A 26,693-nucleotide genomic window follows, 5' to 3' on the forward strand; every position below is an offset into this window, starting at 1 on the left:
TAGCTGAGCCCTAGCTTCCAGGAAAGCAAAGCTCTTTGAGGAAATCCTCTGTGCAAAGGAGCTGTCTCCACGGCAAAGATGACAGAGTATAGGAAGTACCACAGTCGCAGTCCCAATATGTTGGAAAGCACTAATCCCAGAAGTCCCTGGCAGAGCTGCCTCTGAACTTCTGCAGACATGGGTAGCCCAGTAATTCCCAGTCTCCTCCAGGATAACAGATTCTCAATAAGAAAATAGCCCAGTCCATTATAAACAAAACACCTTGTAAATAGTAGCATGTTTTGAGGCTGGCGGAGCAAGGGAACCCATCCCCAGAGGCAGTTCCATCTCAGTAACCATTTAAAAGAACTTTGGTACAGTCTCCTGTGACAGAACTTCCCCCTTCCTTTGTGTGACATTGTATGTTGGCTGAATGCCTCTGCACAAATAAGCATTAAGCTATATGAGAGCTGAAACTGGCAATGTCATCCTAGTGACAGATTCACAGATAATACATCATCACACTGAGATGCTCCATAGCTGAAGTTTCATGGATCAGCATTTGAAAAGTGAATTGCACAATTACAGTGTTATCCAAATGCTAAGTACTCGCATTAGGAAAATACAGAAGATGCTATTTTACTTTGGGTAATACACACATTTTCCTTTCTGCAGCTGAGAACACCCCCACCCCCGGGTGTAGCCTCGTGGAACACAAAGGGCCAGTTTGCAGCCCAGCCCAATGTTAACTGTGTAGGGTATGATCATCCCCCACACAGAGATGTGCACACATGCACACAGACACACTCACCTCAGCTGCAAACATGATGCGGAAAGCAGAGGCTGCAGGTCTTGTACTTTTCCCACTCCCATAGAATGGCAACACATATAAGCCAGCGAACGGTGGGATAGGTAATAAGTGCCTACTAATGATCAGGGTCAGTAGCCAGCTGCTAACCTCCAAAAGGAAGTGGGGAACAGGCAAGGAAATTTGCCTTGCTGGGATGACAGATGCCTCATACATTTGATGGCAGTTAACTGAAGCACAAGTATTCACGCTCAGCAAATACTAAACAAGGATTTTCTCTCGTAGATGGATGTAACCATTTACAGTAACCAGTTACAGTACGTAACCATTTACAGAATCCAGTATGGCTGGCTGAATAATTTGGTGACACAGAATCTGAATCCACTTCCATACTATAAACCCACACCTCTCACTAAGAATCACACTGAGATGCCGTTTCTTTACCTGTGCATCCAGTTCCATGATGTGAGCTACTTTGTTCCAGCCGAACCCTACAAACCTTCTGTCATACTCTGGGCAGTCCCGCCTCACAACAACATACGGCTCAAAGTCCGCTTCCCACTCAACTTGATAAGGTGTTGTAGCAGTCCGCCACTTGGCAAAGTTTGTGGGTGCATGCCCTTTCGTCCAGACGTGGTACCTTGAAGAGAGACAATGGCATGGGTGTGTGGGAACACTGAAATGATACACATTTTGGCAAAACTGTGTAATTATCCCTTTAGCTGGAATCTTGAAAATAAGGACATCAGTTGTACAGTCTATTAGTTGTAGGCAACTCCATACACTAGGACCCTTCCTGAAGCATTTTCCAATACTCTCCTGTTCTCTATGCTTATATATACCATGCTGATGAAGTTAACAGTGAAAAAGACAATCATCAAAATGACTGTCTATGACTGGGAAGCAATAATTATGGAAAAAACCAAAGGGCACATCCGTACGACAAAACTGTATATCCAGTTCCCAGCAATGATGCTAGAAAACTGGTATGAAATAGTGCAGTTCATTTCAAGTTTCTAAAAAATAGCTACTACTGTTCCACAGTGATGAATATTATATTTACATTTTTAAGTTGGGCAAGGGACACCTGTAGAAACCCAAATAAGTAATAACCTAGATAAATGTTCTCCATGATACAACAGATGCCATTTTAGCCAACACAATTTTATGTAAGATAATCAATTCCATTGATGAGAAAGGATCCTTTAATATTTTCTTAATCTTATTTATGTTGTGGTAAATTTCTGCAAAGCACAACTTGAATCCACGCCATTAACACAAGGATGAATGATTCTCTTGCCCTTTTAACTCTTCTTACACTTTTTCCAGAAATCACTAAGACAGACTGTGCTGCAGAATCACAGAGTAAATAAATAAATAAGCCCACAAAAGGCAGGTAATCCGTACTGTAATATTCTGAGACTTAGAACAGAAAGAGCAGAACAAATATGCAAGTGTGCAACACAAGGCACCTTGACTTCAAGGGGACAGACAACTCGTGCACAAAGTGAAGCACAGTAACAGAGAGGGAGCTGTGTTAGTCTACATACTATCAAAACAAAAAAGCACCCAAGTAGCACTTTAAAGACTAACAAAACACTTTATTAGGTGATGAGCTTTCGTGGGACAGACCCACTTCTTCAGACCATGGCCATACCAGATCATATGATCTTCAGATCATAGCCATAGCCATATTGAGCCTGTTCTGGTATGGCCATGGTCTGAAGAGGTGGGTCTGTCCCATGAAAGCTCATCACCTAATAAATTATTTTGTTAGTCTTTAAAGTGCTACTTGACTGCTTTTTTGTTTTGAAAGTGAAGCATGTGTGTGACTATTTTCAGCTTTAGGGCCTAGATCCCAATATTTATATCTTAGAAGTACTGATAATATTACAAACCATGAAGAACCAAGAATGCAGAAGTAAAAATGATCTAATCTTATTGTTTATAATACCTGAAGAAACTGAAAGAAAATCAGGTTTATTTTCTCTCTTTATTCCAGAGTAGATCAGTGTAGGAAGGACATGGCTGCCAGGAACTTGTCTTACTATACTGTAACTGAAGCCCTTTTAAGCTGTGAAGTTTTCGCTTGCATATATCATCATCATCATCATCACCATTACCATCACAGTTAAACAAGCAGCATCATTTCAAGGATTCTGGGTAACTAGTAACACGTTGCCATTCAACTCTAAGTCACTGGCTTGACTTCCTTCTAGGTTGCCAGCGCTCAAGAGCCCTTACTGTCTATTGAGAGAGATCAGGTAATATCTTTTATTTGACCAGTTTCTGTTGATGGAAGGTACAATATTTTGAGCTTCACAGAGTTCTTCAGGTCTGGACAAAGGCTTGCACATTCTGTCAGTGGCAGTTGGTCCACTAAACAGCATTTCCTCATCTACCTTCTCTCTTTCAAATCCTGGAACCAGGCCTGCTGGGGGCAGGGAGTGGGGAACAGGGCAAATTGCCGTGAGGCCCAATGTTCCCAGCTGCTGCTGCTACTGTGGCAGCAGTGGTGGCTGGAGCCCTGGGTCCCTTTGAATTGCCACCAGTGTGCTGCTCTTCGCGGCTGTGAGGGCTAGGGTAGCTGGCAGGGGTGGGGAACACCACAGATGGAGTAGTGCTAAGGGCTCACTGCCCTGGGCCTTGCCCCTTTTGGGGATGCTGAGCTTGCTGAGCTGCCCCTGACATGTCACCCTGGGGCCTGCAGTGGCCGTCCACCCTGTGGTCTGTCACCAATCCAATTACACCATCTATTTACTGGCCATTTGCTATCTTTAAGAAATGAGTTGTTAGTCTCAATTCAGGCCCTAGTGAAACAAACCACAATGACAACAGAGGTTTACATCAGATTAGGATTGGGGAGAATGTAGCATTCTTCTTTATCGCTCTCACAGTATTTTGCAATTAATAAATCATAACACTAATTACTACTTAACACTTACGGCGATTTATATCTTCAAAGCACCCTACAAACAACAGCTAATTAACTGACTCCTGCAGAGAATCAGGCTAGCGTGGCTGTTCCTGCCCATAACACTTCCTCAGAGGCAACCACAGGAACAGAACATGAATCAGACCAGAACTATATCACCTTCTCTCTACTGGTTGTGCTGGCCCCACCAACATAGAACGATAGGCAGGAGCAGCCCCACAGGTATCCCCTGAGAGGGAAGGCAAGAGAAGAGAAAACCAAAAGGGAAGAGCAAATCAGGATAAAGAAGGGGGATAGAGAAAATAATATCAGGAAGGGGAAACAGAGAAGACAAAAGCAAAACAGAAAGGAAGATAGTGGGGGAAAAGACAATGAGGAAAGTGAAATGAAGGAAAAGTAGAGACCTTGATTAAAGGAGGGAAGAGCTATGTTCTTCCTGTCTAGTAGTTCCCTGTCCAGCTGCATTCTCCCTGTCCAATGTATTTCCTTGGGAGTGTGGGGAGAGGGGTGTTCATTCTATTAGTCTATTCAGGTTTTGGTATCCGTGCCTCATTGGCTGACTAAAAGATGCCAATCAATGCAGCAGTGATGGTGGTTCTGTGATGCGGTCACCCGTCCACAAGTAAATAAACAGAGACCAGCCAATCATTTTGCACAGAAAATATAGCTTCTTTAAAAACATCTGGAATTCCATCCTCAGTGTCAGTGTTTTCTTCTATATAATGGGATCTATAAATATATCAAGGATTTTGCATTTGTCTCTTCAAAGTAGATTAGGTCTATATGATGGAATGACATGGAAAAGCCACACACACTGCAGCTAAGAGTTTATAATCATTGTGCTTTCTGACTGAGGGAAAAAGCTAGTTATTGAGTGGATAAAATCTGGGATCAGATACCTTACTGGCTGGGAACACAATATAATAACTATGCAGTTCCTGTATGAAGTGGGTATATTATGTTTTAAAGGAAGTACGTCCTGTAAGGGAAAAGAAAGTGGAAGGTGGATGTGGGATGCTGAAATAGCACTATGGATTGATTTTGACACAATAATTGGGCTGTATGATCTTTTTGACTCTTCAGGAATATCTAAATGCCAGATTTGGGTCTTCGCTACACTAGATATGCTATATGATATGTCCAAGGCCACCAAAGCTGCGTCTACACGTGCACGCTACTTCGAAGTAGCGGCACCAACTTCGAAATAGCGCCCGTCGCGTCTACACGCGTCGGGCGCTATTTCGAAGTTAACTTCGACGTTAGGCGGCGAGACGTCGAAGTCGCTAACCTCACGAGGAGATAGGAATAGCGCCCTACTTCGACGTTCAACGTCGAAGTAGGGACCGTGTAGACGATCCGCGTCCCGCAACGTCGAAATTGCTGGGTCCTCCATGGCAGCCATCAGCTGGGGGGTTGAGAGATGCTCTCTCTCCAGCCCCTGCGGGGCTCTATGGTCACCGTGGGCAGCAGCCCTTAGCCCAGGGCTTCTGGCTGCTTCTGCGGCAGCTGGGGATCTATGCTGCAGGCACAGGGTCTGCAACCAGTTGTCGGCTCTGTGGATCTTGTGTTGTTTAGTGCAACTGTGTCTGGGAGGGGCCCTTTAAGGGAGCAGCTGGCTGTTGAGTCCGCCCTGTGACCCTGTCTGCAGCTGTGCCTGGCATCCCTATTTCGATGTGTGCTGCTTTGACGTGTAGACGTTCCCTCGCTGCGCCTATTTCGATGTTGGGCTGAGCAACGTCGAAGTTGAACATCGACGTTGCCGGCCCTGGAGGACGTGTAGACGTTATTCATCGAAATAGACTATTTCGATGTCGCAACATCGAAATAAGCTATTTCGATGTTGGCTGCACGTGTAGACGTAGCCCAAGGGAGTCTGTTTCAGGTGCATTTAGATCTCAGGTATTCTTGCCTCTCAGTTTTGCTACATCCTGTGAATTTTTAGTTCTGCTGAAGTTCTTAAAAAGGTCTCCAAAGGAAAGGAACTACAGGTTGAACCTCTAATCCAGCAACCTCTAGACCTGATAGGTGCCAGATGAGAGAATTTGCTGGACCACCGGAGGTCAATATTTTCTAGCACATTACCAACTCTTTCACTGCTTACTGGGCTGTTAGAAGACAGTTAGGGGTAAATAGCAGCACAGAACACTGAGCCAGGACTGGTGTCTGGAAAAAAACTTTATGGGACCATGGGAAACTTGGCCACACCCATGATAAGTGGATGTTTAGCTAACTAAAATCATGCTGGATTATGGGTTTTGCTGCACTAGAGAGTTCAGGATTAGAAAGGTTCAACCTGTACCATAAAATTGTATATTTCAACAGATGTTAGTCACAGAGACATAGTAGTGATTCACCAATTGATATTATTGTTTCTTTGGCATGCCATCCAGCATCCTCAGTTTTCTCATTCTGGTCCTTGTGTTGATCTTTAAGGTCAGGAGGAGCCCTGTATTTCGCTGACTTCAGTGGAAGTACTAATGTCGTTAAGGGCTCAGGACTCAATCAGTTTATCTGTCATTGCCGATTACACTGTCTCAGTATGGTGTTTTCTTTTGCCTTCTGTACCTCCGGTATCGTTGTGTGATTTCATCAGAAGTACAGTTCCTCATCCTTGGGACATTACCTAGTACTAAGTCACTAAACCTTGTCAAGGCACAATAAAAACAAATACCATGAAACAAACCCAGAATGATTTCGCAATGTATTCCCAGGCTGCATAGGTTTTTCAAGCAGCACCTCTTGGCAACTGCAAAAGCTTAGATGACTTTTTTTTTGAGTGGGGTGGGGGGATGAGGGTAGTTGTGGGAAGCATGTAATTGAGAGCCACTTTGTATTTTTCAGCAGCCCAGAGGCAGAAAAGGTCACCATTTGGAAAAGAGGTGACAAAAGCAATTTCACTGAAGGAAAGATTGTAATCTAGCATGTGGTGTGAGGATCTGGGATGCTGCAGGCAGGATCAGCAATCACTGTCACAGCAGTACGCCTTCCAGTTCACTCCCACCAGCTCCGCCTCAACTTGTAGCCTTATTAAAAGCACCTTAAAAAATGTAGTGGAAATGCTCAGCCCCGATCCCAGCTGCTGTGTGCTTGCTGATAGATTTAACCACTGTGATGAGACAGATGATTAGGAGAATGTTTATAAAAGATGTCCTACATAAGTACATAAATCTGCTACAGGCCTGACATCTTTCCTCTGTTCGTATTCAGCCCTTTCTCAAGTCAAATCCCTAATGAACTGACAGGGAGTTTTGAAAGGACTTCAGGATTTGACTGTGTGCATGCAATGTACACATATATTGTGTAGCCTGAAGATTAGGTCTACAGTGGAAAAGCACAGTGGTGTGGGCAGAAAACGTGATTGCCAATAGAATGTAAGCACTGATGTAAATTCTTGAGGGGATTATTTCCCACTAGAGATTATTTTTTTCACCTAAGGGGAAAAGTTATATTCGATGAACGCACCTTGAGTTAATCTTTAAATTAAGGAACAATGGTAAGGGAGAGGACAGCAAACTTTCTCCATACCATTGAGTTTATTTTCCCAGAGGCTGATATAACACTTCTATTCTTTCTCCTACCTTTCAGTGGCCTTGGGTTTCCTATTTCCAAGTGAATCACATGCAGTGGTACCATCAAAACAATGTTCTTCAAGATCATATGAACCACATGCTGTGATGTCTGTAGAAAGTAGCTTGCAAAAAAGCTGCTAGTGCACCTGAGAAGATGCTCCAGTTTAGCAAAATGAAAAAACCAAGCCAAAACAAAACAACAACAAAAACCCACTGCAAGTGGTGAGGATGAAATACAGGTAATGGGGGAAGAGTAACAATTGCCACAAAAAACAATTTGGGTGAAGTGGAAAGAAAGGGGAAAGGAAAGGAAGAGTCCCTCTGCATAATACCACCTGGAACTTACACAGTGCTTTTCTATAGCTCTCACAGCATTTTAACATGGGAAAGGTAAACATAATTACACCCATTTTATAGATGTGACACTGAGGCACAGAGAGGTGAAATGATCTGCCAAAGGTCATGTGGCAAATCAGAGCTGGGAATAGAACCTAAGTGTTCTGAAGCCCAATCAAATGCTGCATACAGTAGGCAACACTGCTCACTTTATAGCTTTGTGTCACTTTCAAAATAGCCACCGATCAATCCTAGGTAAGTATTATTATTCTCACTTTACAGATGAGGGGTCTGAAGCAGACAAGGGAAGTGATATGGGCAAAGCCACCAAGGGAGTCTGTTTCAGATGAGTTTAGATCACAGGTGTCCTTTCCTCTCAATCTTGTATTCAGACCAAAAGCCCCACAATGTTTTCCCCTTGCACTGAGAAACACCATTTTTCTTAGCTGCTCAGGAGTGTATAAAACCCTAATCACCAGTCCAGTCCAGTATTTTTAAAAATAGACCAATCAGTCATTATTGGGGCCAGCTGGCGAACAGTAGATAACTATTTTTGGCCATATGAATGACAGTTACTTGGACTGTGCTTACAAAACAAACTATATTTTACGCACACACACTAGTTTCATGCTCTCGCATGATTGTGGCATGTAATAAAAATGTCAAAAGTAACATGAGGTCAATTTAACAATAGGAGGTTAGGTTAGAGGGATGGGCAAGACCCTCTGGGAAATATTAGTAGATGGCATGTAAGGTCTGCAGATGAAATACATGCACCCATCATGCTCTTAGGCACTGGATCACTGCATTTTAATAATGTGGGAAAAAACTTCATTACAGGTTGCCCTTTCCTGGTCCAGCACCCATTGGACCTCAGTAGTCCCAAACAAGGCATTTTGCCAGATCAGAGGAGGTTAATGTCTCCCAGTCCCTGATCACCCCTGTTGGTCCTCCGGCTGTGGCTCATGGACCCAGCAGATGAGGCTTGCCACTGCAGCTGGCTCCCTGACCCTGGGCAGCTGCTGGGGGATGCTGGACTCTGGCCCTGGCCCTGCAGGGCCTCTGGGAAACACTGCTTCCATCCCCAACACCACTGAGCTTCTGGGAGGTCGGTTCAGCTTGCCCTCCTGCCCTGGTTCTCTGGTCCAGGAGTGTAGGAGTATCCCTCGTCCTGCCAGATGAGGGATGTTGCCAGAACAGAGTGTGCCAGTTTTAGGAGGTGCAACCTGTACATCTCAGCAGAACAGTAGCGCAATAGAACTACTGACTGGCCAGGAGAGAGATAAGCCACGTGTCCACAGAGGAGCAAGAAGCCCAGGTTGATCACTGCTGGATGTACAGTGAAAGTTCCTTCTGTTACCTGAATGTGAAGAGGGTTCCCATGTCCAACATAGATAACAGCTCTGCTTTTGACTTGGGGAAGGAGAGCCGGTACCGAAGGGTCTCAAAAGCAGGTACAATCAGTGCTTTCTTGGTATGGTCCAAGTCTAGCTGGATGACAGATTTCCTGGCAGAGAAGAGCAATGAATACAAAGGGAGAATTTTAACCTGGAGAAATCACAGGGCTTCTCACAGTGAACAGCAAAGAGTTGGCAGTTCAAGCAGTGTGTTCTGTGATGGTGCAGGTTTTTGTGGTGCGGAATAGTTTTCCTCATCCATTTTACCTGTTGGTCTCGAAAAAAAAAAAGCAGTACATTGCTATGAAAATTTATAATATTGAAGTGTCTTTGGCTGATCAATGCTAGCTGACTGGCCAATGATACAAGACTATCTGTAGTAATAATTTTGAGTTGGTCCAATTGCTTGCCTCACAAGAGACACTCAACTGAGGAAAGGCTACACTCCTCGAATCAGCCTATTTGTCATTACAGATTATGGAAACAGCCACCCAAGGAATGGTAGTTCTGGAATGACATGTCTCTGAATGGAGAGACTGGTTACAAATCAACTTAATTAGTCTCCCTGTTTCAAACTCTCTTTCATGCTTACATTGACAAAATCCAGGAAATTAGGAAGAAGGGATGATTAATTCAGACAGCATTTGTATCTTCTGAGAATGAAAGCTAGTGAGACCCCAGCAATAAAAGACACCCATTCCTTAAAGGCAACCTGCATATGATTTACACAAATGATCAACTGCTTTATTTACATCTGAGAGAAACACAGGGCAGAAGAGAGTCTCGATGAGAGTTTCGTTTCTGGCTTTAAATTATTTAATGTTCAGAAGAGCTTTATTATGGTCATTTTCCAATCCGCTGATCTGAATTTTGTCCCCAACTTTAAAGGGACACTGCTCAAAACCTGCCATGTGCTTGTGTACTGTTCATCTCCACTGGCCCACTGAGCTGGTACTTTATTCTTGTTTTCATCTCTCGTCTAGAGCTTGCACACCACACACATGCTCAAAAATACTGTATGGTACAAATGTTAGTCTCTGCTGACAGGGTGGCCTAAGTCTGGAGTAACAAGCTCAGAACTCAGGTGTGCTGTCCGATGCTGCAAATTATGACTGGGGTCAACTGGCAGAACTGTGTGTACTATTATGATTATTTGTTCAGTGACAGTACTTAGATACCCAGACCCAGTGTGCGACACACCCTGTATAAATACAGAACAAAGAAGCAGTCCCTGCACAGAAGAGCCATGTGCATGTTGCAACCTTTATCCCATCCTCTGCTCATTTGCCAATTTTGACTGGGAACTACTCAAATAACCGCACATCACTTAATACAATGGGCCTTCAGGCTGGGCACTTCAAATAATGTTGATATACAAATAATTTTAACAACACTCTTAATAACAGCAATAACACAGCAATCTGGAAAACACCTGCCTGCGCTGCACACAGTTCTAGCCAGAGCTATTGGTCCTTCAATTTCCTACGTAACTTACAGAAAAAGAAAAAAGAAAGAAGTCATTGCCACTCTAAATTGAATCTTTCTATACTTGTCAGTAGGAATAACTCTGCCTCAACTTCCCCTTTCATTATCTTTGCATTTCATATGAGACATCTGCCTCTTTCCCATGTCATACTCAGCTCCCCTTAATAGGATTTACTGTACTAACTTTTACGTACTGCAATGAGCAAGCAAGGACAATGTTGACAAGCGACAAACTATCTACAGCCTTATGAGACGAAGGAACTGGGAACGCTGTCACAACATCAAAAGGAAACCAATGAGCCACTTTTTTTAGGACCAGCATATCAAGAATTCATTCTCACTGCATCAAAGAAGGCAGAGGAAAGGGCTGTTTTAAAGTTTGAGTTTTAAGAAATTCGCATTAGTTTTGCATCCTAGTATTCCCTGTAGATCTGTTCTACAAAAGGAACCTATTCTCAGGCAGCTCTCCAAAAGTTTGCATTGTTTAAAGAGCCACTGCCACATTCCAACAAACTTTACACAATTGAAGGACATTATCAGCCTTCCATTAAAAGTTTCCTGTACTTTTTCCTCTGTTTCCTTCCCTGTCACTGCTAACGATCTGCATCTAGATGACTCTTTAAACAAAGCCTCCCCAACCTGTCAGAATCACTGAGTGAGGCCAAAATCTACTGTTTATGACACTCCTAGGCTACGTCTACACGTGAAGCCAACATCGAAATAGCCTATCTACACGTCCTCCAGGGCTGGCAACGTCGATGTTCAACTTCGACGTTGCGCGGCACCAGATCGAAATAGACGCTGCGAGGGTACGTCTACACGCCAAAGTAGCACACATCGAAATAAGGGTGCCAGGCACAGCTGCAGACAGGGTCACAGGGCGGACTCAACAGCAAGCCGCTCCCTTAAAGGGCCCCTCCCAGACACAGTTGCACTAAACAACACAAGATCCACAGAGCCGACAACTGGTTGCAGACCCTGTGCCTGCAGCATGGATCCCCAGCTGCCGCAGCAGCAGCCAGAAGCCCTGGGCTAAGGGCTGCTGCCCACGGTGACCATAGAGCCCCGCAGGGGCTGGAGAGAGAGCATCTCTCAACCCCCCCAGCTGATGGCCGCCATGGAGGACCCGGCAATTTCGACGTTGCGGGACGCGGATCGTCTACACAGTCCCTACTTCGACGTTCAACGTCGAAGTAGGGCGCTATTCCGATCCCCTCATGAGGTTAGCGACTTCGACGTCTCGCTGCCTAACGTCGAAGTTAACTTCGAAATAGCGCCCGACGCGTGTAGCCGTGACGGGCGCTATTTCGAAGTTAGTGCCGCTACTTCGAAGTAGCGTGCACGTGTAGACGCAGCTCTAATGATTCTTCCCCCTGCTTTAACTTGCTGTTTCTTTTATCCCCTCTCAGTATGGAAATCACACTAATTTAGGTTCACTGGCACCATTCTGGGATTCCCCGGCATGGTTCATCCCCTCAGCTCAGAGATATGCAAACCACAGAACTTTAGGTTGAACCTCTCTTCTCCAGTACCCTCAGGACCTGACTGGTGCTGGATGAGAGAATTTGCTGGACCACGGGAGGTCAATATTGTTTAGCACATTACCAACACTTCCACTGATTCCTGGGCTCTTAGAAAACATTGAGGGGTAAACTAGAGCTAAATATCAGAGAGGTAGCCATGTTAGTTTGTAGCTGCGAGAACAACAAGAAGTCTTGTGGCACCTTATAGAGTAACAGATATTTTGGAGCATAAGCTTTCGTGGGCAAAGACCCGCTTCATTAGATGCACGCTTCATCTGATGAAACAGGTCTTTGCCCACAAAAGCTTATGCTCCAAAATATCTGTTAGTCTATAAGGTGCCACAAGACTTCTTGTTGTTCTAGAGCTAAATAACAGCACAGAACACTGACAGACAGGACTGGTGGCTGTAAACAAACTTTATGGGACCACGGGAAACTTGGCCACACCCCTGATAAGCGGTCATCTGGCTGACTAAAATCAAGACAGATTTTGGATGTTGCTCCATGAGAGAGTTCCGGATAAGAGAGGTCCAACCTGTACCATGAGCCAGCAGCTCAGGCTGCTATAGCTCAGAGGGTCCTTGGAGAAGGGCAGGCAGTATTTGCAATGATGTCCTTCCTCAGTGTTTCCCTGCTTTAAACTACAGTTTTGATATTGTCAGTAGTTCCTGGAAGCCCGAGTCAGTGGCTACGGCCTCATTGTGCTAGGTGTTGTGCAAACACCCAGTATGAGACAATCCTTGTCCCCAAAGAACTTTTCATGCCATTCCATACACAATAAGAGACTATAACAGAGCAAGTAAGAGGGAAGGGAGAGGGAGGACAAAAGTGACAGCAGTTGCACCCTGTAGTTATATAGAGGAGGTTGTCTGCACAGTGACATAGTTACAGCATACTGATTTCTTTAAGTTAACAGAGAGACACCAAATAGTATTTATGATGGTAATCCTTACAGCTACTGCTCAGAGGCCATTAACTGCAGGTATTGTGGCACAGACGGAACCTGAGGATGGACTAGAAGGAGGAGAGGACAGTTGTTTTACGGACTAGTAAAGGAGAACATTCTGTGCACAAGGGTGGCATGGAGGAGAGCAAAACGGAATAGACAAGCGGTTAGAGGAGGCTGGAATCATTGGCATCACGGACAGGGTGTGGTCACTGCAACAAGATGCGGAAGTGGTTATGTGGGGTTGGGAGAGCTGGGAAGGGCCTTAAAGATGAAGGTAAGAAGCTTGAATTTGATGCAGCAGCAGGAGAACCAGTGGAGATACTCTAAAAGGGAGGCGACATGGTGCTAAAGGCACGATCCGAGCAGCAGAGCAGCGGTATTGTGGAATGGATGTGTGTGGGAGAGGATGAGCGAGATGAGGTGGGAATTAGGAAGTCCAAACAGGAGGGGCATTCATCAAGAAGGGAGATGACACTGGCTCAGGCAAGAGTTTTAACACCGTCAATCTTAGAAATGTCCTGGTGGAGGAAATGCCATGATCTGGCTTTGGCCTTGGTTTGTAGGTGAGAGCGAGGTGAAGTCAGAGTCACAGGTGACATACAGATTACAGGTTTGGATAATGAGGAGGAGGATGGCACTGCCAGCAGTGAGAAAAAGAGGAGGAAAAGGACAGGAGCAACACTGAGTTTTAATTTGGACATGTTAAGTGTAAGTGGGTGGTAACACAGCCACAAACAAGATGCAGGGATATAGGCCAAAGCATGGGACTGGACAGAAGGAATCAGGTCAAAGGGAGAGAAGAGAATTTATGAGTCATCTGCATAAAATGGGAGTTGAAGTCATGTGTGTGGATGAGATCCCTGGAGAGAGATGGCAGATGTTGCATCCTGGGATACACAAGGGCCACTACAGAGGTTAACTGGGTGCTACATGGCCCTAGTGTGGGTAAGGGAAAGGAGCTCTAATGTGTGCATAAAATCCACAGAGAGCTTTACGCTAGGGAAGGATCGGGGGAAATCGACTTCCACTCCACTGAGCCTTCTCAGCAGAATGCCCCAGGTACAGAAAGCTGTGGAGCAGTCTCTGCTGTCTATCTTTGGTTGCTTTAAGTCCAACAAGAACTGAACATCTTCCTTGGAACATAGCAGGAAAAGACAAGGAAACCAAGGCTATGTCTAGACTGCTGGCTTCTGTCAACAAAACTTCTGTCCACAGTGTGTGCGTACAGACTGTAGATCTGTCGGCAGAGATCTGCTAGTTGGAAGTGTTCTGTTGACATCCCTGTACACCTCGTTCCATGGGAAGAAGGGATGTCTTGTCTGAGGTAGGTTGTTGTTTTTTTTTTTTTTTTTAAATTTGGACCTGTGTCAGGGACGATCTAGATGTACTTGGTTCTACCTCAGCACAGGGGACTGGTCTATGTAGCCTGTCAAGGTCCCTTCCAGGCCTGTGTTTTAATACTTTCAGTGTAAACTGTGCAAACCCACCTGGAATTCTGAGTATGCATCTACATGGCTAGCCCATGCTGGGGTCTATGCTGCTATGTTTTCACTTCTCTTTTGGGCCATGCTAACTGTATTAAAGACAGCATGGCCATGTCTACCTGTATTACACTCAGACCTTCAACTGCAATGTAGACATTCCCACAAAAAGGTGAATCACCTGATCCTAACATGCTCCCCTTCTCCCGCTAATACCCCACAACAGAATAGCAGCCTTTCCATTGATTCAACTAGTGGCTCAGAAGAGGCCCAGACTGAGGAATTTACAAGTCAGTGGCAGAGTTGGGGTTGGAAGTAGAGAGTTCCCAGTCCTGTGCTCAGTCTATCAGATCATTCTTTCTCTCTGCAAAACCAAGAAATATACCTGACAAATAAATCTAACTGCTACATTGTGAAGTTGGCCTTCCACAGAGGTGTTACCCCCATGCCCGGTGCATGGTGGCCAAAAGTATTTCACATTTCATGCTAAAGAGGGCAGGTATAAATCCAGAGAATCGCAGTGAGGATATAAATTGTGTGGGCCAGTGTATATGAGGGGTATATTTTAGATAGATGAGCGAGGCGGGAACCTGCACGCTAGCCACTGCTGTTGCCGACACTCTAGAGAAGGAATGGTTTAGTTATCTCATGCTAAAAAACCTCTAAGATAATCCAAATATAGTATTTGCAGCTATCAAAAAGGAGCCTTTGGCTGTGGGACAAGGTTGAGGTGATCCAAGTAACAGATGACTGAATGCTGCAGGCGATGAAAGAAGCACTTAGGACGCACTATAAAGGTGACTTAAGGATTAAGAACAGAAACATGTCTGAACTTTATGGCTGGGTCTACATGGAGCTCTGCTCAGCGCTGCTGCGGGCAGAGCTGTGCAAAGTGAGCATCTCGGGACTGCAAATGGCTGCTTACTTGCATACTCCCAAACCTCATTACCATAGCCATGTGAGATTTCAGTGCCGGCAGAAGGGGGTGCCGGCACTGCAGAGGCTGTGTGAATGTGCCTCTGCCAGTTAAACCCCTCTCTGTCGCCAGTCCCTTATGGCTGAAACATTTCTCTCTTGTGTGGCTGTGGTAATGAGCTTCAGGACTATGCAAATAAGCAGCCATTTGCAATCCTGAGAAGCTCACTTTGCACAGCTCTGCCGGCAGCAGTGCCAAGCAGAGCTCCGTGTAGACCCAGCCTGCATGTCTCTCCCCTCATACTCTATAGTAGATGAAGTTGGGGGTGAGGGGTGGGGAAAAGAGTTTTGATGGAGATGCACAGACTGGGAACCTGTATAAAGGCTTGTGAAAAATCTCTAGTCTAGGTGCTGGAGACATACACCTAGATTGGAGCATAGATGCTGACTCTGTGGGTACTCCAGAGCTGGAGCATCCACAGGGATAATTTGGCAGCCAGGCTTCTGCTCTGTCTCCCTCTCCTCCATATCTCTTGCCCACTGATGGTGACGCTGACCAGCTCCTCCCCAACCCTCCCAAAGCTCCCGGAGCACCACAAGCCGCTCATCTGAGGCACTCAGGAAGCTCTTGGCAGGCAGAAGAGGAGCAGGGTGAGGCACACATGAGGGAGGAGGCAGGTAGGGGTAGGAGGAGGTGGAGTGGGGGGGCTGGGGCAGAGCAGGGGTGAAGCTTAGAGGAAGGGGGTGGAATGGGGCCGAGTGAAGGTGAAGCAGGGGTGGGGAAGATGTGGGGCCTTGGGGAAGGTGTGGAGTGGGGATGGAGCCTGGGATGATGGGGGAGGGTCCACTACCCCCATCTACAGGGGAGGTCTGTGCCTATGACAGGGACAGGCAAAATACAACCCACAGGCTGGATTTGGCCCAGTGGGAGTCTCAGGTAGGCTCCATCCCTGTTCCGCCCCTGCATGCTGCTCAGCATGTTCTCTGAACACAGTTGGCTACGTCTACACGTGCACGCTACATCGAAATAGCTACGTCTACACGTCCTCCAGGGCTGGCAACGTCGACGTTCAACTTCGACGTTGGGCAGCACCACATCAAAATAGGCGCTGTGAGGGAACGTCTACATGCCAAAGTAGCACACATCGAAATAAGGATGCCAGGAACAGCTGCAGACAGGGTCACAGGGCGGACTTAACAGCAAGCTGCTCCCTTAAAGGGCCCCTCCCAGATACAGTTGCACTAAACAACACAAGATCCACAGAGCCGACAACTGGTTGCAGACTCTGTGCATGCAGCATGGATCCCCAGCTACCGCAGCAGCAGCCAGAAGCCCTGGGCTAAGGGCTGCTGCCCACGGTGACCATAGAGCCCCGCAGGGGCTGGAGAGAGAGCGTCTCTCAACCCCTCAGCTGATGGCCGCCATGGCGGACCCCGCTATTTCGATGTTGCGAGACGTGGATCATCTACACGTTCCCTACTTCGACGTTGAACGTCGAAGTAGGGCGTTATTCCCATCCCCTCATGGGGTTAGCGACTTCGATGTCTCGCCACCTAACGTCGATTTCAACTTCGAAATAGCGCCCAACACGTGTAGCTGTGACGGGCACTATTTCGAAGTTGGTGCCGCTACTTCGAAGTAGCGTGCATGTGTAGACGCGGCCAGTGAGCCCAGGGGCGGATGGGGTGGGGGAGAAGCTTTGCACACTGCCCTTGTCCTCAACACAGTCTTGGAGCTCCCATTGGCCAGTTTCCAGCCACTAGGAATTGCCTATTTGCAGGTCAGGCAGCAGGCAAAGTACCCCTCCCACCTATGTTTGCAGCATTGGGAGCAGCACATGGCTCCTGGCTGAGGAACTTGCTGGGCTACTGGCCAGGAGCTGCTCAGGTAAGTGCTTCCTGGCCACAGCCTGCCTCTGGCACACCTGGCCCTCCTAACCCCCAACTCTCCGCTTCACCCACTCCTGTCCCCCCTGTACCTCTGGCCTAGGTCCAACCCCCTCCCACATTTTGCATCCCAGTTCCCCATTCCTAGTCACAACCCAAAATCCCTTATTCTGAGCAATCTTCTGGACCCCAGCTCCATTCCAGATGCTGCAACTCCTCCAAAAATATGGAAGAGTGTAACTCTTGACTACTTCCCAAATTCTTGGAGTGGCCCATCAGAAACTATTGCCTACCCTGGTGTAGAGCGTAGCTATACAGCGTTCAGTTTGGACACATCAATGTCTTATCAGAAGGACTTCCTCTTTATGAGATTCAGCTCTTAAGCACCATATATTATTTGTTAGCATATTACTGTACGAGGGGGCACAGAAATGAATGCATGCATAGGCAGTCCTAAAGAACTATTTCTGCCATTCAGATGAATATTACTAATCAGCTAGCCACAGAAGGTACCAGTATGAACTCCAGTGAAGAAGAACACATGGGGTCACCGTTCTTTAAAACAGGCTGGTTGCCTGCCATGCTCTTTGCTTAGAACTGCTCATTATTTAACAAAAAACCCTTCACAAAATGCCCTTTTGTAAAGGGCCAGAAGTAACAGATTAGCAATTTTGACCTTCCTGAGCCACAGGGAATCTCAATTAGAGTCCGGCTGGCATGAGAGATGCCTGAACATTTGCGGAACATCACACATCAGCTGCAACATTCGGCATAAATCTTCTCACTTCCTAATGGCACCACTAGGTGGGACTCTCCATTTAGTCATCTGAAGCAAATTCACACTCTGAAAATTCTCTCTATCCTTCAGTGTCTCAAGTATATTTCTCCACATTATCTTCCTGCCCCTCCTTTCTTCTTGCCTTTTAGTGCTGGCTGCCATTATTACTGTGCCTCCGAGCAACGGGAAGGAAGCAGGTGCTTTCTTTGGAAAACATGCCAATGTCACAGTCCCAGAGGCCACTTTCAGAGCTCTGACTGGAAATCAATCTCCAGGAAGCAGGGGGCATGTATCATATGTGACACAGGCAACAAAGGAGAGAAGAGTTAATAATCATCATTTTGAAGTTCCTGGGAGGATTGTATTGGGACACGGCAGAGGACAGAAATTCAGGGTCTCTGGGAAAGGTGTGTATGTGGGGGGCAGTTCTGGACCCTCCTGGAAGAGTAAGAGCCTTGGGTGGAAGGGGGCTAGCCTCCCCCCGCCCCACAGCCCTTCTGTTGCTTGGACCATACAGCTAGGGGCTCTGTCAGCAATTTAAAAGTTGCTGGCACTCCAGTGGCTGCTGCTGCTGCTGTGGTATTTTTGAGCCCTTCTAAATTGCTGGCCCTTTGCTCCCTGTGTTGGTGGCCCTGTCTTGGGGGCAGGTGTGGAACTATTCTGTGGTTCCTGCACCATAAGAAGGGAGGACACACTTTTAAAATAGGCAAGAGACACAGGTACAGATTGATAACTGACACCAGAGGGTGCAACTCCATTGATTTTAGTGTGGTTAACTGTACATACAAGACCTCCCGGATGCCCCCAGTTGCACTACAAAGATATCTGCAAGAGAGACCTCAGAGAGGTAGACATCGAGCTGGACAACTGGGAAGAACTAGCAGACGACCACAGCAGATGGAGGCAGGGGTTACACAAGGGCCTTCAGAAGGGCGAGTTGAAGATCAGACAGCTAGCAGAGGAGAAGCGAGTGCACAGAAAGCACAATAAGGACTTGCCAGACACCCACTACATCTGCAAGAGATGCAGCAAGGACTGTCACTCTTGTGTGGGTCTTCATAGTCACAATAGACGCTGTAAATGAAGTCCTCAATTGAAACTTTAAAGGGCGCGATCCATAGTCTATGCAGACTCAAGGATGCCTACTGCTACTACTACTACACCCATATATAAATTTACAAAGTAAATAGGCTCAAAATCAGACTGCATTTGAGTGGTGTAGAGATCTGCTACAGCCAAAGAGCTCACCACCATGTGTGTCTATGTAAGATGACAAAATCTTAGTCAGTTGTGAATCTGAAGGGAAGGCTTTCCTGCATCAGTCCCATTTGCTGAAGTGTGTATTTCTCTTTTACACCCAGAAAGCCTAGGCCTGTACAATTAAATCAAATACCCACTTACCTGGAATCCTCATTGGATGACTTTGAGCAAATGTTACCAATTTTTAAGAGATGAAGATCAAAGAAAACATGATAATCTAAAGGGATTAAGGAACTGAAATCCTTCTGTCTGACCAGAGGATGTCCTTGTTACCCTGCACAGTGGAGTCCTATGGTAAGCCTCTCTTTGCAGAGGGAAAAAGTTTCCATTAAAGTAGGCTGTGTTAAATGATCAGAGATCCAGAGTTCACTCAGTCAAGTGTCTTCACATTCATCGCTATACAATGCACATTCAAGTCATACATTCAAGTGACCCCTTCCAAATTCGTATGCTAATTATTCTGCCGACAGCTTCTTGTCTTGCAATCGTACATCCAACCTGTTTGGATCACAACCCCACTTTCAGGGTACAGTGCTGGCTGGGTTAACAATACCTCACACGGAGAAAGACTTCAGTAACTTTTTGCATGTTTCCTCTGGCACTGACCTCCTAGAACCCTACACACTAGAAATGGAAAAGACCTAATAGGTCACCCAACCTATCTCCCTGCTAATACAGGAAGCTACTGCGCATTTATTAGTGCTTGATCCAATTTAATTTTCAATTGCCAAGTAATGAGTGCCTTCCACCACTTCCCTTTGAACTATTCCCCTGTCTAATAGATCTCACTGTTTGTCTCAGTTTCTCCTTCCTTCATTTCCTCCAGTAGATATAGCCCCTCCTTTCACCCAAAATAATTCCTCTTCCCTGCTTGGTGTTCACACATGACTAACACACACTAAACTCCTCCTTTACGTGATTTCAACATATCTGTTAATCATGTTAATGCAAATGTCAAAATCCCAGGCTCCAGTCACCTGCTTTCCCCAGCTCCAGGGGAAGTGGGTGGCTGGAACTTGGGAGGGGGCAAGGCTTCCCCTGGCTTCCTCCAGCACTTGCAGCCAGTCGCAGAATTCTGAAAGAAGCAGCCCCATGGCTTCCCCTGGCTTCCCCCGACACAGCTGTTGGGAGGAGTGGGGGAAGTCCCTCAGCACCAGGGAGGCAGGAGCCAGGGGCAGTAGCGCCTGGTCAGTTTCCTGGCTCCCGCAAGCAGCAGGGAGCTGGGAGTCTGACCAGGTGCTGCTGCACCTGGCTCCTGGCTCCCTGTGGCTGAGTGGGAGCCTGGAAACTGACTAGGCACTGCCATACCTGGCTCCAGGCTCCCAGGGGAGGAGAGAGCCCCCCCACATTGACTTAAGTTTGAGCTACATGGGAGTTGTGAGGAACACAAACCCTGCATAACTCGGAGTTTTACTGCATTAAGCTATTATGCCTCACTTAGGGCCTGACCCAGCTGTTTCACTGTGTATGTATTTGTGGCTGAGTGTACATGAACAGCCTCACCCTCTATTTACCTGAGGTACTCGTAGAGTCCATACATGGGCAAGAAGTCAATGTCAGACAAGAACATGTATGGTGTGCTGATGTGCTTCATGGCCACATTCCGCAGGAGATTGACAGGGTAGAACTGGCCCTCCTTGTACACTATATGGTACCCAACATTGCGTCGGCTCATGAGGACTTCCGAGCCTTGAGCGTAGCGCAGGAATTGTTGGGCTTCTGCATCAGAAAGATAGAGTGCCAGGCTGATTGGCCCTTCCCAGTGTTTGCAGATGGCTTCAAGCATCTGGAGCCTGAAAGAAGAAGGGAAGAATCAGAAAAGAGAAACAAACCACTCTGGGACTCTACCTACCATAGGCCATGATGCTGCATGATAGTCTGCATGGGCGGGGACACCTGCACCTATGTGAAGTCCCGCGGAAGTTAGTAGGGCACGGTTCAGGTGCAGGGATTTGCCTGTATAGTTCCACAGAGGGGAGTCTTGTGATCCAAGCTGGTGCTGAGTCACTTCTACGAACATAAATGTAACCTCACTCGGTAAGGTTTTGAGGCTCCTCTCTTGCACATGGAAAGGGACAGATTGTAGAAGATCACAATGCACTTGGCCTGCTATAATACTATTAGAGCCATGGAAGGGCAGGTCCTAAAAGGTTCTGAGATGGAATGAAATGCTTAGGTTATACAGTGCGACGGATTGGGTGATTACTACTACAGTACAGATGTTATGAAAATTCCTGCCAACCAGAACAAAGCAGTGTCAGGACACTGTCACAAAGAAATGAGATGGGGTATGTAGGCTATGTGGGGGACATCAGGTGGCAGAGGGGTTACACATACAGTATCAAAAGAAAACATTTGAGACAGAAATAGCCTTTAAAAGATCAATTTGTACAATTTTAGTGATTTCTCTTCAAGATGTTTGCCATTGACTTTTAAAAACAGACTTTATTTACAATATTTTAAACGACTCTTATACCAATAATGGCATTACTGGTCAAAATAACAAATAGAGATTCCATACACAAAGCTCAGTTAAATTGCTTGTGGTCAAAATGCTTTAAACACTCTACGTATTTTCTAGAGGGACATACTGGCTATGGTTACACTAGCGGGTTTTGCCAACAAAACCCTGGTTTTCTCGACAAAACTGGTGGAATGTCCACACACAAAATGTGTTTTGTTGACAGTTTGTCAACAAAACTCAGCACTGTCACTAGCAGCTTTCTGCCTCTCAACCATGAGGCATAATGCCGCTGTTGACAGATTCTGCTGACAAAAAGGCTGTGTGGACATTCTGGAAGGTCTTCTCTCCACAGACAGGGCAACCAGAACAATGGACAGCCCTGTCTGCTGTGCTTTCGGGTGCCAGTTTTGTCAAGAGAGCAGCCAGGCAGTCTGACCACTCTGGCGACAGAGCTGAGTACTCTCCGGATTGGCTTTTGTGTGTGGCCGCCCTCCGTCAACAGAAGTTTTGTCAGAAAATCTCTTCTGACAGTGACTTCTGTTGACGGAGCATTCTAGTGTAACCACAGCCATAACGATTAAGATGTAACCCCTAAAAATACCGCAAGTGTTGATTAAAAGCATCTTTAGTTAACCTGAGGTTATACCATACAGTGAAGTATTCTATTCTACATCAACAAGAATAGACTATGGAATACAATTGTCTTCTTTACCTTACAAATCTCCGCATCACTAGATTCCACCCCCATTAATATTCGTACAAGACACAAGAAAAGTTTTCTGCATCAGTGTAATCAAAGAAGTAATTTCCCACTCCTACAATCTCCCTAAGCTTTACAGCAGAAAAGAAAGATGTTTCATAGCAGCAAAATATAAATTCTGGTTTTTATTTAATAGCTTTTTCTTCCAGCTCTGAGTGTTTTTGATGACATCCAGGAAGATATAAAGCTTTTTCCCAAGATATGAAAGATTACCTTGACTAGTCCATACCTTGTGCATTATTTTCTTTTTATCTATTATTGAAACAAAAGTTATTATCAGGGTGCAACATGCAGCTGTATGAGAAACAGAGATCAATAAAAAAGACCTAAAAGGTATGTGAAAGGCTTTAGGCTACTGATTTTAGGGATCATGAATAAAACCTGTACTGTAGCTAGGTAACAGAGAAAAATAATACTTTCTCATACATTGTAGAAACCAGTTAATCAGCTAATTCCTATTAATCAGCACTCAGATAAAGGGCACGATTGCTTAAATAGGGAAACTGCCAGGGAACAGATGCAGAAGAATGCCTTTCAAGGACTCTACATGGTACATATAACTCACTTAAATGGCATGCTGGATGTCTGCACACTTTACATAGCAGTTGGAAAATGTTTTTGTGAATATACATTTCCCCTTGTAGAGCTCTGCTCACTTCAGGATACTTCTACCCCGGAGGAATTCTGTGCCACTGAGTAAATACAGAATTCATGTCTCCCACAGATTCCCTGTCCCTCCTGAAACAACTGATTCTGATGGGGAGGTGAAGAAAAGCCATGGGAGGAATCACACTACAATTACGCCTTTCACCCACCAGGGGTTGACGTGGTTACAGGAAAAAGGCCCCCTGGCTCATGGGCCAGAGCCTACGGACTGCAGGGCTAGGAGAGGAGACATGGGGGGTATCAACAGAAGGGGACAAATGGGCTGCTGGTGGGGGGTGGGGGGCGGTCACACAGACTGGGAGTCAGAGAGCTAGTTGGGTGACAGACTCGGACTGGGGCCAGGAACTAGCAGGATCATAACACTGAGCCAGGATCTGAACTGGAATGGGGAGCAGGTTGCACATGGAGATATGGGGGTGGGCGGGGGTGTGTGTGCAGGGACACAGGGGGACATGTACATACGTGCCTGACTGAATGAGAGAGGTGATGGGTAAGCCAGGGTCTTTATCAGGAAGGCTCCACAACTCCCTAACAACGCTCCCCAGAAAAAAAGACTTATTTCATACTTCACTCCATCACTTCACTATCTTCCGGGTTCACTCCCAGCCTGCTTCTCAGCCATTTATTCCCTTTCCTTCAGCTCCTCCATTATCTCTGGCTCCTTGGCGGGGGTGGGGGGTGGGAAATAAGTTTCTGTGGTGTAGTTTAAAAGAATTATTACCCAAAGTTCCATATTAACATATGTAGTAAGGAATCTGTCAAAAACATTTGCTGAATCTTCTTTTTTTTGGTATTGTTATAACCATGCTTGCTGGGAGATATTTGGAAATGAATTACCAACATGACTGAAACTGGTGTGATATTGTGTTATTTTGACAAGTAAAAGATGCAGAATTTTGCAGCATTTTATAATATTGTGTGCAGATTTTTGGGGGGGTCCAGGATTCCCCCAGGAGTGATATTTCCAACCCTGTAGTGTTTTTCTAAATAACGTGCTCGGATCCAACACAAGTTATTGGGCTTGGTTCTGAAATCATAGAGTTAAATTCTATGACCTGTGTTATGCATGAGGTCAGACTAGAGGATCATAATTGTTTCTTCTGGCTTTAAAATTAGGGGTATAAAATCCTGTTTAATTCATTAGCTAGTTAAATGCTAGGCTTAACCAGGTAACCGATTAAACAGGTTAGGGGGAGACTGGAGAGCCCCTGCCTGTGGCATGCTGGAGACCAGGGCTACTGCAACCCAGCTAGAGCATCCCTGCCTGTGGTGCTGTATGGGAGTGCGGCTAGAGCAGTCCCCATCTGCAATGGCCCCACCTGGACGTGCTGAGCGCAGGGGCACTCCAGCCCTGCAAGAGCAGCCCGCCATCTGCTGTGGCCCTGGGTATGCTGGAGCACCCCTGAATGCAGCAGTCCCATGGGCCTGGAGCAACCCCCCACCTGTGGCAGATGGGGGGTTGGGGGTGGGGACTGCTCCTGCTCTCGCTTGGTAAATGTAATTGGTAAGCCTCATCCATTCAGGGTGAGGCTTATAGGTTAACTGGTTAAATGTTCACATTGCTATTTAAAATATACAAATTATGGCTTCTAAACCAAGAAATTAAATATCTTTGTTTTTTTAATTGCTCTGTGCAACATTTACTTTTAAAGCAGTTCATGAAGTAAGTATCTCCCAGAACAATACAATCTCTGACAAATGATCAGGTGGTACATATTTGTTTTCAGCAGGATCTATGACAACCAAGAGGATTTTACTGTAATTCTTTTGGGTTTTGGTTTGTTTCCTTGTGATCAACTTTCTCTTTAAAAATCCTTATGCCACTTGACTCCCTCTTATTCCAGTTTCAAGTAGCTATACATTCAACTGGTGCCAACTGTGGCTTTCTTTGTCCACACTTCACGTTTGCAGTGTCACAACTGCCTTTGACAACTGAATGCTAAGGACCGACAATACCTCAGAAAGGCCAATGAGCCAAGGTATATATTTACATAGTTAGTGGTGCAGTCAAGTGATGTCCAGAAGAGAACACATCAGTCAAAAGAACAACATATAACAAGCAGCAAAAAACAATGAATGTGCCTCCTACTGTGGGCATCTATTTTGGATGTCTAAAATGTACCTCTGCTCCCCTGCCCCTTCCCCCTCAGCCTGCACGACAAACATTCATAAACTTATTGTGGTCATCATGTCAGTCTTAGTGGCAGTGGGACTAGATCTGGAGACTGATAGATGCTGACTTGGGTTCCCTTTTCTTCTTACAATAGTTTGAAGCAATAATGCAAATATATACCATACAGCATATCATTTATGTACGTGTCAGTTTCTATCTAAGGCACTATTCACAAATCTCTTTAACTGCTGGAGAGGAGCTTAATAAAAGCAGCTAAAGAAGATTAAAAAAAAGCAGCAACTGAAAGACATGAGGGAAAAATAAAACCACTAAATGCTTCTTTGGTAAGATATTATTTATGGATTTTAACTGAAAGAGAGTATTTCCAATCCAAATCAATAAATTATAACAACACACCAATGAAGCATGGAAGGTTTTTTTTTTTCCCCCTGCACTGCTGGAAGAGATGTTTTTTTTCTGAATAAAACCGTGCAGCTCTGTCTGTCAATACAATGTCTGGCCCTGTGAGGATCCAGAACAGATGATCAGACTTTGCATCATTGCCAGTGAAATGGCACAGAGCTGCAGCTCATTCTTTTGAATTAAATTCTGGAGGGAAAACACACGCATACCAGCTTTACTAATTTATTATGGCATTCACACAGAGCTTGTGGATTTTTTTTTTACTTGAAGATTTGCAAACACTAAAGAAATGTTTCTTAAATTAAAAATCTACACATGAAGCTCTGGTGAGCTTGGCAAATCATAGCTGAATGTCAGACCTGCTGACAGTAGCATGCAAAGGCAGCAGTTGCTCCAGGGTCCACCATTTTAAAGGGGGCCAGAGCTCTGGCCGCCACCACTGGTGCTTCAATAGTGACAGTGGTGGGAGCTTCAGGCCCCTTTGAAAGATCAATAGCACTGCTCTGCCACTCCATGAAGTTCTGAGACAAGTGGGCGGGGCAGTGCTTCAGTTTGAGTGGCACTATGGCCTGACTGCCCTAGGCCCCCCACTTCTGCCCTTGGCCACGCGCCTTTTGGGGCCACCACCATTTGCATGGTCATTTCCAAGTTTTTGGATAGTGTAGACACGGCCATGCTGTGTCAACATCCAGCACTCTGTTCTTGTAACTTTTTGTAGGCTGTTACAAATCACAACAGATAAGCCATGCCCCACAGTCCTGGGTTGTAGTAACCTGTGACATTTATTCCAAATCTCAGTTCTGCCAATGCACCTCAGATCCCCTGGTACAGTAAAACAGTGGATGCTTAGACAATACCTACTTGTACTTTTCTTTGTTCAAGTGTCACTCCCCTACTTCCACAACTAAAATGTCATACTCCTGTCTTCAATGCATGTCACTGCTGAGATTCTCAGTTTGCAGGAG

The 26,693-nt window shown here is 45.7% G+C and overlaps 1 protein-coding gene across 3 annotated transcripts in view; it reads right to left on the bottom strand.

The window, feature by feature from the left end:
- The window catches only part of LARGE1 (LARGE xylosyl- and glucuronyltransferase 1), a 458,979-nt gene that overhangs the window by 11,174 nt on the left and 421,112 nt on the right, over window positions 1-26,693 (bottom strand). For all 3 annotated transcript variants that reach the window (XM_075008156.1, XM_075008163.1, XM_075008172.1), the window contains 3 exons: window positions 20,817-21,095; window positions 8,988-9,134; window positions 1,232-1,427 (listed from right to left, as the gene is read on the bottom strand). In XM_075008156.1, coding sequence (XP_074864257.1) covers window positions 1,232-1,427; window positions 8,988-9,134; window positions 20,817-21,095 — 622 coding nt within the window. The remainder of the gene's footprint in view (window positions 1-1,231; window positions 1,428-8,987; window positions 9,135-20,816; window positions 21,096-26,693) is intronic.

This window comes from Carettochelys insculpta, chromosome 1 (assembly GCF_033958435.1).
Source record: "Carettochelys insculpta isolate YL-2023 chromosome 1, ASM3395843v1, whole genome shotgun sequence".
Lineage (NCBI taxonomy): Eukaryota > Metazoa > Chordata > Testudines > Carettochelyidae > Carettochelys > Carettochelys insculpta.